Raw genomic sequence first — 13,297 nt, forward strand, 5'->3', positions numbered from 1 at the left:
ACCTTTAAATTGTTAGTTGTGTTGCAATTTCAGTGAAGAATGCTCTTGTAAAGACAAAAAACTGGGATAACTTTACTGAAAAGAAGAAAAAAAAGAAAGAAAGAAAAGAAAACCATTAACATTGCATTGCCTCACCCTGGAGCATGGTGCACTAGCGCAAAGCCTTCAGATTCGTTGCTCAAATCCTTGGGGGGCTACATTATCATACTCGAACAGATCACCATCATCTTTTTCGGCAACAACAACAGCAGGTGGTGTGTCTTCGTGCTTGTCACAGTTACTGAAGTACCGTGTAATCAAGGCTTGTTCTCGGCTTTTCATTCATGTTTGGTACATATGTTTGTATTCATTTAGGGCCGATTTTATAGTTGTCTTGCACGCTCCCTAACCAAAAGCCTTACCAACCTGATAACACTTCAATCCGATTTCAGTCGTTTTCGTAGTACTGGCGACCCCCAACCTGGTGACAATCATAAAACGAAGGAGCCTGATTTGGTAGTGCTGGTATGCCAGAGCAGTGGGACATGCAAACATTGAATCAGCTGAGCAGAGGTTTATGAAAGTTGAAAGTGAAAAATAAATGTAAAAAATAAACGTGAAGAATAAATATAAGAATAACTGAAGATATAATATGATGAAAAAATATGGTGTCTCGCAGGAATACATCACTCAAATCTTTTGATAGGTTAATAGTTCCTAGGCGTAATAGGTGAAATAATGGTGACAAGTATTAAAGTTCTATTATATAGCAGATGTCAGCAGGACAGACTCTTCACCTTTATTCGTTATGTTTGTTCTTCTTATTCATTTTTCACATTTATTTAGCAGACCACATTTAGGCTATGCTTCACATAATAGAGCTGATTTCACAGTATGTATGCTTTATGTATACATACACTATCTTGAATTTTTTTAAGATAAAATATAAGAACTTAAGAACAAGAATTTGTGTTATTTGCCAATAAATTGCATTTGTAAGCTCCATTGTGGAGCCCAAACAGAACTGCATTACCAGAAGTTCCAATCTCTGGTACTGATTTAAACAAACAACGCTGCAAAAGACGACTGTGAAATCGGATTTCTTGTTGGTGGCAGCGACCACCACTCATTGGTAATGATCAAAATAAAAGAAAGTGACTGGAATTGGTCCTAAGGCAGTGTGCATGACGCCAATAGTAGGTAGACATAACCCGTACATGTCAAAGCAGCGCGAAAGTCTGGGTGATAATGTGCAAAAGTCAGGATGGTAAGAATTTAGGACTAGGCGCTAAACTTGAGGATCGTGAAACTTGGATTGCATGAAACTCGGGAGGGTACTGTATATTGCTTCAGCATGAATTTAAACTTTTTAAATTTTTGAGTGTCTGTGCAGCCAACTACATTTTGTGATGATATTAGACTTTAAAGAAAAGTAGTTTTGATCATATAAGTTTTGTTTTGCAGTCTTATTTGCCCGTTTTCCAATGTATGTGTATTAAAGCATCCTTTTTATTTAACCTTAACTTATATTATTTCAGAATGAATTTATACTAGTAATATTTTTTTTACTTAATCTGTGCAGCCCATTACTTTTTGTGATATTATTACAGGGACTTTTAATGAAAAGTAGTTTTTGTCATACTTAAGCTTTTTTTGAGTGTCCAAGGAATTCTCATCTATAGGTGACATGCAGGCGGAACACAGACACAGCCGAGCTGGGGGAAACATCGGGAAAGAGTGCTGTAACACAAAGCCTAGTAAGGCCCCTCATTTCTTGTCTTTAAAGGTTTCTTGTGGGTCTGTCAAAGAGGTTTGCATACTGTCATATGCCATTTAGTTTTAAATATCAGTTTTAACTGGAAAATCTGTAATGGGTTTGTAACAGGTCTGGTGTGCATTTTGTTGGGCATTTGTATTTAATTTATTTATTGTTATGTGTGCATGCCTAGCTTGCTGTGGGTGCTGAATTTTCCTTCTTCATGTTTATGTTCTATTTCTTTCATTAATGTTTCTAAGTGATTTATTTCATATCAAGATGCCTGATTCCCTGTGATTAATGTAAATGTTTTCTGAAAATGATTGGGATTTTGGTTTTATCACACACAATTATGTTTACACACACACACACACACACACACACACACATACCACACCGCCGCCATCGGAAGCGAACGGACGTGGATGACGAGGCGGAGATCAACAATCTATTTGCCAGTTGATTAAAGCCCGAGCAACCGCTAAGTAGATTAGTCCCATCTCCTAGGAGTCTAGAAACTGTGAGGAAAATGAGAGAGTGAGAAGTGAGAAGTTTAACGGGGAGGAGAAGGAGAGGAAGAAGGTGGGAAGGAAGGTAAACAAAAATCCAAGATGACGTCTCCAAATCGGCAGGAAGAGGACTCGGGTGAGAATTTCGAGGGATTCACATCAAAATTAATAGTGGAACCAACACAATGGAGAAGGATAAACAAAGTGGAGCAGGACTGTGATAAAATAGTGATAGAAATGAGGAAGTTAAGAGCGGAGTTTGGGGAAGTGATATTGGCACTGACCGAAGTGAAAAAGAGAGCTAGAGGATGAGGCAAGGAGAAGAGACGAGGAGACAAAGAAAGTGGTGGAAAACTTGAGGGAAGAAATAATCAAATTGACTAAAGAACAGTTCGAAAGACAAAAAAGAAATAGTGCAACTGAAGATGGAAAAATTATAAAAAGATCATGAGATACAAATTCTGAAAATGGAAAGAGAGATTAGTGTGATGGGGACAAATGAAGACATGGAGAAGAAAATGGAAGAAATGATAAAATGAGAGGTAACAAAGAAGATAGGAAATGATCAGCAGAGTGTGAGTGTAAAGGTAGAGGAAAAGATTAAGGATGTGGTTAATGATGAATTGAAGGAGTGCAGAAGTGACAAAGACACCCGGTAAATCAGCATTCATCATCCACTTACTGCACCCGTGGTAAGGCCAAAAGTTACTGTGGCTCCGAGCACCTGTAAGTGAGTTACCGCAGGCGTGGTAAGTGGGTAAACATTGCCGCGGCTTATGTTTGGAGTCGATTTTGACCCTATGTATATTTTTATCTCATGATGTATCCTACACTATCAGAAGTAAAAAAGCATACAGATTTAGGATCTGGGCTTATAAAAGTGATACGATGAAAACCAGCTGAGTACTAAGGAGTTGAAAGGAAATAAGTTCAAGAAAATGTGTACTCCCTATTCATTTAACTGATTTTCATATGTGTATTTTTTCATTATTGTTACAATTTTATGCTAGTGTGATGCAGAATTTTCTCAGGAAGATGATGGTGGTCTCAGTTTTTCTTAAAAATGAGTGTTGTGGTCAGGAAACAGGGTGGGAGTGAGGTGTATGAAGTTGTTGGTGTTGGATGAACTGGGCACACCCACGACTGCTGGCCGGTGTCACTTGCACAGGGCTTTGGCGAGCAGTCTATACAGTTGCAAAGCTCGCACGTGTCACTCCACTCAAAATCACTTTCCAGAGTTACAACAGAAATATCAAGAAGAGTAATCCCTCGCTATATCGCAGATTTTTAAATTGTATCGTATCGTGGATTTTTTTCGCTATATCGCGGGATTTTGTGGTTTATAGGCATTTTTATATATTTATTATTTCAAATATTTTTGTGGTAAAATAAGCATTTTCTAGCCTAAAAATTTAAAACCATAAATTTTTTTTTTTCTATATGTTAAAATTACAGTACCCTCTCGAGTTTCGCGCTTGCTTTGTTCCGAAGGTATAGCACTAAACTCGAGGATCGTGAAACTCGAGGTATTGAAATACATGAAAAAGTGCTTATTGGTTTCGGCCCGTGGGAAAAAAAAACTTTTTTTTTTTTTTTTTTTTGACTCCCTTGTTATCACAATTTTTTTTCGCCTTTACTCTCTTGTTATCTCAAAATACGTACCTTGGTAATAGGCAGAAAATGGGAAGTGAGAACAGGTCGTTCTGATGCCGCAGTTGAAGGCGGCTGCCTTACAATTGGCTGGCAGTTCCTAATACAAGCTTGTGATCCACGTGGTGTCGTCTGCTAATGTAAGGGTGGTTGCTCGCGGTCACCTGTGGTACAGTTGGACAAACCTATAGCTTCTGGTAGTTTTCTGTGTGTCATGGTATAATCTGCTATCTCTTTCTGTTATATATCATCAAATCACCAACATCATGATTGACTTTTCAATGCCTATTGAACGTAAACTGTCGCCGTAGCCGCAAAATTGCTCGCAGAGAGGTTCAACTTGCTTACTGCTTCCATATTTCCCTCACCACTCACAAAGACCATAAGCGGACAAAAAAGAACAAATCCAGGCAAATTAACACTTCTAATGCTGTGTATTCCCACAGCGCACTTGCGTGGTGGACAGCAGAATGACTAATTTTAGCGGGAAGATATTTCTCACAACACCGGCCAGTGTAGTGGACCTTCTTCTTTTGACCTGTCATGCTTTGTATCGCTTCTTAGGTCCTCCTTCTCCACACTTTTATACTTCACAACATGCACTTAGGGCCGCTTTCACAGTCATTTTGTTTGTATTGATCGTTACTAATGGCAGCGATCACTGCTCTAGTATTTCCACGTGAAATTGGCCGATGGGTAGTGATGTGATGTGATGGTGTCGGAGGTATTGCCTTTACAACAGCACCTCGTGGCGGCTGCAGGGTTAGCCTCGCCCTGCACCTTACCACACACTCTCAAGACCTGTCGCTTTCTCTGCAGCCGCCACTACCCCATAGGCCAATTTCACGTGGAAAACTATACCGTCGATCGCTGCCATTGGTAACGATCAAAACAAACAGTGACTGTGAAAGCGGCCCATATTTACTTCACAGTGCGCACTTATACACTTCACCCTGAACGTAAGTGTTTCTCTGTTCTTTTCTTTCCCTGATTTTGGTTTTCTATGCCCTTTTGCTATTTTCCACTGTTACTTTTCACTGTCGCTGCCATACAGTACAGGTCAAAAGAAGAAGAAGAAGAAGAAGAGGAAAACAACAGTGGGAGATCTACAATTTTCATAGACTCGAGAAAAATGTTTTTTGGACTGTGGTTCCCCAGCACAGGATGTTCTCTTATCTTGTTAATCAAGTAGTAAGCAAAGCAGCTCTGCCAGTCCATTTTACGAGTCTCTTGGTGGGCCATCTTCCACTGCTCCTCACTCCTCATCCACTGCCATCGTCTGTTTGTTTACATACAGCCGTGAGGTACCCACGTACCCACGCTCGTACTCACAACCGTTTTCCATTCATACGAACAACCAACATCTCGCTCCTGGTTGGGCATACGGGCAACCGCGGTTGCCCATAGCCCCAATGGTTGGACACCGCCTTTTAAGGCAGCACGCATGATGCCGATGGTAGGTAGATATATATTATAACTGTATGTGATTGCAGTATGACACGAAAATGGAAAAAAATCTTTAATCGCCATTTTCTCAAAACTAGGGGTAATTCACACATAAAGTGCATCTACTCTTTTAGTTTTAGCACAATTGTCATCAAATTTTAAGGTCAGGAGCAAGACATGTCATAGAACAAAGTTAGAAAAAAATTACTGATATTTCTTTTTTGAATAATACAGTAATAATACAGTCAGGACTTTCTTTTCTTTTTGGCGACTAAACAAAAAGGTTTTAACAATTTTTTTTACTAACTTTGTAAGGAAGGTTATAAAGTATTTTGTGTGCAAAGGACAAAAAAATTGGTGCAGAAATGAATTACTGATATTTCTTTTTTGAATAATACAGTAATAATACAGTCCTGACTGCAAATTTTCTCCTTTTTTTTGGGGGGGGCAGCTAAACAAAGAGGTTTTAACAATTTTTTTCACTAACTTTGTAAGAAAGGTTATAAGTATTTTGTGTTCAAAGGACAAAAAAATTGGTGCAGAAATGATGGAGGAGATAGACTTCAAACTTATTGAAAAAACACGAAAAAAAATTATAAAAAAGAAAAAACATACACAATTCATTCTGTGTCAGGTAAGGTGATCAAGGTATTATATTCATAACATGTATAAAAATCAAGACCCTCGGGGCTATTTGTAAAAAGAGGCGGATCCTTCCCTTAACCAAACATGTTTACACAGGTACTAAACGCTCACCACTGAATGTCTTGACTACAAGTATGTATGTACTTACTGGAAGCTGTTGTGGATGACCTGTTAGCCATGCAATATTATGCAATGGAGCTAACAAATTTTGCCAAGAAGGTGTCATTTTCCAAATGCCTCACTTAGTCATTGCATAGAGAGTTAATCCTTGCAAATGTTATTGGATGACTGTATATGTTATATCAAATAACTGGTGCAAATATTGCTAACAAGCAAAAGTGATATAAACACTAAATGTTATTCACTGACTTCTGCTTGCTGTAATTACTTGTTTTGAGAGTTGTCTTAAGTTGTAGAATCACTGCTCAATCCAATGATGCTAACAAAATTTGCCTATGTAAAATTGTCTTGGTGTTGGTTCATGAGGCAGCCACTCTGTTACTGTGTCTTTTAACAGGTTTACTATTTTTTCTATTAAGTTTAGAATAGTGCCAACTAAACTTTTTATTAATGCTTCTTTGCACTTATGATATTGGTTGCTTGTTATTTTCTTATCTTTTTTTAGGTGCTTAAACATCACTTAGTGCCAAAAGTGAAAGGAACCTGGCTAGTGACGAAACATTTACATGACAAGTTTGATGCAGTGTATGATGTGTCCGTGTTCTATGAGGGAACTGTTGACCAAGCGGGAGTAAGAGGCAATGCACCTCAGCTTGCAGGTGAGTTCTGTATATTTTTGCCTTAAATTAGCAATTTTCAGTTTTGTACATTTAGCTAAGTCCCTATCTCTAAGACTATTCTTAGTACAAACCCTTTGTCTTTATATCTGAAGGTTTTCTCAAACAGAAATCATAGGTCTTGTGGTTTCCTATTTTCCTCAGTAATATTACATCTGCAAACAGACTCGTGTAACTGTTCACTCCTTCAGGCGTGTTATTTATATAAATTAGAAACATACTCATCATCATCACTAAACCATGTAACACTCCACTAGTCACCATCTTCCTTTTGATTTTTCATCTCTTGTTATTTCTCTTCCTTCCAAAAAGTCTTCCACCCAGTTCTTTATATTCCCTTTCAAACCTCCACTGTCTTCTAACTTATATGATGTGGAACTTTTTATCAAATGCCTTTTTAGGTGCAAATATATGCAGTCTGCCCATCTATCCCTTTCTTGTGTTATTTCTATCACTCTAGAGTAGAAACCTTTACAAAATTAGTAATACATACCATATTTCCCGCCATATATGACGCACCTATAATTGGGCAAGATATATTTAGAAAAAAAAATAAAGACTCCACATTTTCCCTGAACTTAATGTGTATGCAGTATTACATTTGTCCACCTTACTTACAATAATTGTGACTATGATTCCCATATATTGCTATGTAGCCTTCTCTTGTGTTCAAAGTGTTCCACTGTCGGTTGAAGAATTACACTGCTCTTACCCGGAGCAGCTGAAATGTATAGATCAAAGTTAGTGGGAGTTCGAAGGTTCTGGAACCTTTTGTGAGCTGCCTCTCTATCTTTAATAGCACGAGAACAAGCATGATTAAACCAAGGCTTTTTAGCATGAGGAGTAGAGAAAGTACGTGGGATGTATGCCTCCATTCCAGAGACAATCACCTCAGTGATGTGCTGGGCACACACATAGGGGTCTCTCTCCTGAAAGCAATAATCATTCCACAGGAAATCAGAAAAGTACATTCTCAGGTCATCCCACTGAGCTGAAGCAAAATGCCAGAAGCATCGCCTCTTCAGTGGGTCCAGAGGGTGTACGGGAGTGACAGGACAGAATACTGAAATAAGGTTGTGATGGGAGGAGCCCAACGGAGAGAACTGTTTGACAGGGTTAGCCGAAGGATTAGAGGTTAGGAAGAGGTCTAGAATGTTGGGCCTGTCTCCAAGATAGTGGGGAATATGTGTTGGGTGATGAACCAACTGCTTAAGGTCATTGAGGAGAGTAACATTGTAGGCCTGTTCACCAGGCTGGTCAGTGAAGGAGGATGAAAACCAAAGCTGGTGGTTAACATTGAAATCTCCTAGGATGGAGATTTTAGCGAAGGGAGAGTGAGTCAAGATGTACTCCACTTTGGAGTTCAAGTAGTTAAAGAATTTTACATAGTTGGTAGAGTTAGGTGAGAGGTAAACAGTACAGATGTACTTAGTAATAGTGACTATGAAGTCTCAGCCAGATGGTGGAAAATTCTGAAGAATCAAGATCGTGGGCACAAGAGCAAGTGATGTCATTGCATACGCAGACGCAACATCCAGCTTTGAAATGAAAGATAGGATACAGATAGTAGGAGGGAACAGAGTAGAGATTGCTGTTGGTAGCCCTGGAGAGCTGGGTTTCGGTGAGGAAGAGAAGGTGAGGTTTAGAGGAGGAGCGATGGTGTTCCACAGAAGGGAAATTAAAACGAAGACCACGAATGTTGCAGAACTTAATAAAGAGAAAGTACGGAGAGCTATCAGGACACCTCTCAGGTCGAAAAACAAAATGGGAGTCCACTCTGGGGGCATTTGTGGTCCCCCTTGACAGGGACTCCAAGGCAATTTTGGGGGTAGCCATTGTGAAAAATTTAAAAATTTTGGGATAATGGTGTGAGTGTTGTGTGGCAAGTAGGAGGAATTGTCTTTAGAGAGCATGTTGAACTACTCTGGTGTTGATGATACAATAGGGAAACGGAAAGTGAAGACACGGGAAGGGTCTTTGGTGGGTTTGCAGTGCCCTCCCTGTTTCCCGTATATTCTCACTGGGAGTGGCTGATGCCCGTTTCAGTAGGTGTCTTCCTACCTACTCCCTATACAAAGGCAATCCCACCCTGCGACTAAACTGGTAACGTTGCACAACGTTGTGGCTAAAGGCTCAACTGAACGCAGGGCAGACCTACTCTGGAGGTGGTGGAAGTACAGGGCAGGTATTTCAAATCTTATGTCAGTCAGTTATTTGATAATTTTTCAGTGATTTTTCTTGGAATTTTTTCAATCTTTGATCAGCCAAAATATTGTTGGATACTTGGGGTTTCTGGATACCTGGGGGCTGGATAGTCCAGGTTTTACTGTATTTTGGTTTTGTTTCAGAGCTCGGTTCCTCCTCCTCCTTGCTATTTCTATAATTATATGTAATTAACCCTTTCCATCCGTGACGCAGACGTCGGCGTCACAGTATGGAAAGGGTCAAGAGGAAATGGAAGAGGATTAATCCTCTTCTAAACCTCACTCCTTCTCTAAATTCCTCTTAATCCCCTTCCATTTCCTCTTAAGAGATTTAGAAGAGGATTAAGAGAAAATGGAAGAGAATTAAGAGGTTTAAAAGAGGACTAACCCTTTCCATACGGTGACGCCGTCGGACGTTGGCGTCACCGGAGTGAAGGGGTTAAGGGCCTCTGGACCTGGCTTCTGGTCCTTGTACTGCTCATGTGAATCTGGTTGGAGTTAAAAATCTCATGTAAATGCTCAATACATCCACCCTCCATCATGACTGTTGAGTGACTGATCCAAGGCATGGTAAGAAGGGATTGACAGGTGTTGCCTTGATCCACAATTTGACCCACTTTGGAAAGTAGGTTAGAGCTATATGAGAGTGTATCTCACTCATTCAGGATTGTCCAGCTATGGATGTACTACAGCTTATGGGTTAACAATGGACTTTTCTTTGTTCTTTTCTCTTGGATTATTAAGCATACATGCCATGAATTGAAATTTCACCAATTGTATATGCTGTATCATGTCATTGTATGGAACATTTTTACAGAGTTTTTGATGGGGAGGTGCAAGAGAATTCACATTCATATTCGACGTATCCCCATGAATGAGGTACCACGAGAAGAAGCCACTCTCAGGACCTGGCTGCACACCCTTTATGTTGAAAAAGATAAGTAAGTTCACTCATAGCAGTGTTTAGCTCATTCAGTCATTCTATATTTATGAAATTCTCTCTCTCTCTCTCTCTCTTTTTTTTTTTTTTTTTCTTTTTTTTTTCTGCCACATACTTGATGCCTCCACAGTCCAGTGGTTAGCGTCCCTAACTACAAATCTGAGGGACTGGGTTCGAACCCCAATCTGGGCAGTCACCTTGCAGCTCACCCAGTCGTTTATCCATCCTTTAGGAATGGTTGATAAATGGGTATCTGGGGAAACCTGGGGAAGGTAAACTGTGGTAACCTGGATGTTACACTGGCCATGTGTCAGGTAATGGGTTCTTTCCCACCACAGACTCTAAGGGCAAATAGGACGGAGGTGAGCACCGCTAACAAGCCCCTGGTTCTCTGTATGTGTTTTAGAAAGAAAGAATAGTGTAGGGTCTTTGGGACAAACCATGAATGGCAGAAGTGTGAGCATGGAGGTAAAGAGGGATTTGAGAAATACAATAATAGTACCACCCCTCACACATGCAAGTGAAATGTGCGCCTGGAATGAAAGTCAGAGGTATAGAGTGCAGGCAGTGGAAATGAATTATTTGAGGAGTGATTGTGGTGTGAGTAGAATGGATGGAATGAGTAATGAAAGTGTGTACGAGCATTTTGGAATGTGTCACAGGGGTGAAGGGAAGAAGTGTGGAGTGGTGGAAGAAGTGAAGCGACAGACTTTAAAGTGGTCTGGCCACATGGAGCGAATGGAGGAGAGTAAGATGACCAGAAGGGTGTATGTGAGTGAGATAGAGAAGGAATGCTAGAGGATGACCTCCAGTGAAATGGAGGGATAGGGTGCAAGAGTACGTTGGGGAGAGGGGGAAAAGATCTTTGAGGGAGTGTCTGGATAGGGAAAGATGGAAGCTCTTCTGCCGTGGCCATCCCCTGGTGGGAGCTCCTTGGAGCAGGCGTCGATGAAATGATGATGATGAAGAATAGTGTCTGCACTCCTTCTCAACCAGGGGCTTCTTGGTGCAGTGGTTAGCACACTCGACTCACAACCGAGAGAGCCAGGGTTTGATTCCTGGGCGGAGTGGAAAAATTTGGGCGGCTTTTCTGATACCCTACGCCCCTGTCCACCCAGCAGTGAATGGGTACCAGGTATTAATTGGGGGTTGTGTCCTGTCTCCTGGGATCTGTTCCCTTCTCCTATAATTCCTTCCCCTTCTGTCTCTCTCCGGCATATGACCACAGATGTTGCGCCGACTAAATGAAACTTTCCAACTTTCCTTCTCTGCCTGCTTCCCCTCTTAATATAATAATAATAATGTTTGGTTTTGAGGTGTCATAATATCAGAATAATGTCAATAAATTTTTCAACAGGTTGGCAGAGAACTTCTTCACTATGGATGCAAAACAGCGAGCCACTGTGCAGAAGAGGCTTGGAGGCCGTGTTTCCCAGTTGGGGCTTTGGTCCACCCTTTCTTCTTTTTTGTTTTTTACAACCATATCAGTTCCCTTTTTATGTACCAAACTGGGCCACCAGCTCTACTTTCACCTCCTTTTGTATGGTACTATGGGTTCTTATGCCTGGCTGGCCCTGCGCTCAGTTTGTTAGTGTTTGCACCTGGAGAAAGTGAATTGCACAAACAAGACTCCTGACCTCAACGTACTCAAGCCAACCAAATTATGGTTGGTTGGTGCTATGTAGGATTACATAGTTTATCTTTTATAGCTAAAGATTCTCCTGTAGAGGCCAGTTGGGTAAAAGTGCATTTTTTTTTATTTAGAAGACTGTATACAGTTACCAGTGTTAAGAAATTTCAGTATTGTTTTGACAATTTTCTTCGAGATCTTTTTGTGCCAAGGTAACTCTTTAAATTCCCAATTCATCATAAGTGCATTTTTCTATTTTTTAGGGTTAATAAATAACTACTTGCAGTTTAAGAACTTTTAATACATTTCTGAAGCAACAATTTTTTTGAGATCCTTTTGTTCCATAATAGTTCATAAGTACTGGAAGCTGGTTATTATTGAAGTTTGTGATTGAAATAAAATCTTTGAAGTGAAATTCCTTGCTTTCTAATGTTATTAATTACATATATTTGACAAAACTCACTATAATGATATCTCTTATAATTTATAACATTTTTTAAATGACCATTATCTCTTAATCTGAAAATTAAGAATATGTCTATTCCATTATTTGTAGTAAGAAATTAATATCAAGGATAAAATACCAGTAGAGGTTGATGTCTGCCTAGAAGGTCTTCAGATAAGATTGCTTCTATTGGAAGTGACCTGTGATTGGCTGGCTTATGTGGATGTCACTGTATGATGTACTCTGAAGTAGAGGGAAGAGTATATGTTACTCAGAAAAATCATCATCAGTGTCTACACTTCTGTACAGACATTCATCACTTGACAACATTTATTGCCCACTACACACCAAGGTTATATGCTATATTCATTGTACCTAGGCTACAAAGCTGTACAGCATGTTACTGTATTGAGTACTGTAGGCAAGGTCTGTATTTATCTATAAGTTATATACAGGAAGTGAGCTACTCGTCACCATGTCTCATATTATTAACTTAAAATTCATGAATATTCTTGGCTTGGACTATCTCCCTTCTCAATGTCATTTCAGATATCAATACATTTATTGGGAAAGATATGATTCTGATATCCTTCAGGCATCTTGTCTATCTCAATTTTTTCCCGTGACTTTTTTCTTTGGTGTCCCATATGTATGGTCATCTGTGTTGACCAATTATATTTTTTTCACCACCCTCTACATTGCAGGCATATCTTTTTTTCTTCTCTTCTTTAGCAAGTCTAATCCTCCCAACCTATCTTCATGTCAGATCTCTTGAGCTTGGCACCATTCTCATTGTTGCTCTCTGAATCTTTTTATTTCCAATACTTTTCTTTCTGTGTGAAGACCACACCACTGCTGCATATTCAAATCCAGGTCAAATTACCATTATAATCAGCTGCTTCAATATATTTTCATCCATGCAGTGTTGTTGGGATCTTATAGGACTCACCTGTGATCTTGCCCATGTGTCTCTCTGGGGACAAGTTGTTTGGGAATGTAACACCTAAATCTGTTTTCTTTTGTGCTATGTTAGTTGATATGTGTGTGTGTGTGTGTGTGTGTGTGTGTGTGTGTGTGTGTGTGTGTGTGTGTGTGTGTGTGTGTTTACCTAGTTGTGGTATATGAGAGAGGAGCTACACTCGTGCTGTCCCGTCTCTATATCTACTATAGGTGGCGTGCACAAGAGTAACTGCTCACCATCGCAACGGGGTTACTATCGGGTTGGAGGTAGCTGGTAGTCTGCAAAATTACTTGTCGGGAACTTGTCCGCTATATTGCCGCACCCCAGCACTGCAC

The 13,297-nt window shown here is 39.9% G+C and overlaps 1 protein-coding gene across 3 annotated transcripts in view; it reads left to right on the plus strand.

Moving 5' to 3' along the window:
* The window catches only part of LOC127005930 (1-acyl-sn-glycerol-3-phosphate acyltransferase epsilon-like), a 35,853-nt gene extending 23,280 nt beyond the window's left edge, over nucleotides 1-12,573 (plus strand). For 2 of the 3 annotated variants that reach the window (XM_050875355.1, XM_050875357.1), the window contains 4 exons: nucleotides 1,662-1,736; nucleotides 6,611-6,764; nucleotides 9,804-9,927; nucleotides 11,284-12,573. In XM_050875355.1, the coding sequence (XP_050731312.1) occupies nucleotides 1,662-1,736; nucleotides 6,611-6,764; nucleotides 9,804-9,927; nucleotides 11,284-11,518 (588 nt within the window). In that variant the 3' untranslated portion in view covers nucleotides 11,519-12,573. The remainder of the gene's footprint in view (nucleotides 1-1,661; nucleotides 1,737-6,610; nucleotides 6,765-9,803; nucleotides 9,928-11,283) is intronic. The other variant, XM_050875358.1, reaches the window with a different exon arrangement.
* The last annotated feature ends 724 nt before the right edge of the window (nucleotides 12,574-13,297 follow it).

The sequence above is a fragment of the Eriocheir sinensis genome, chromosome 31 (assembly GCF_024679095.1).
Source record: "Eriocheir sinensis breed Jianghai 21 chromosome 31, ASM2467909v1, whole genome shotgun sequence".
NCBI lineage: Eukaryota > Metazoa > Arthropoda > Malacostraca > Decapoda > Varunidae > Eriocheir > Eriocheir sinensis.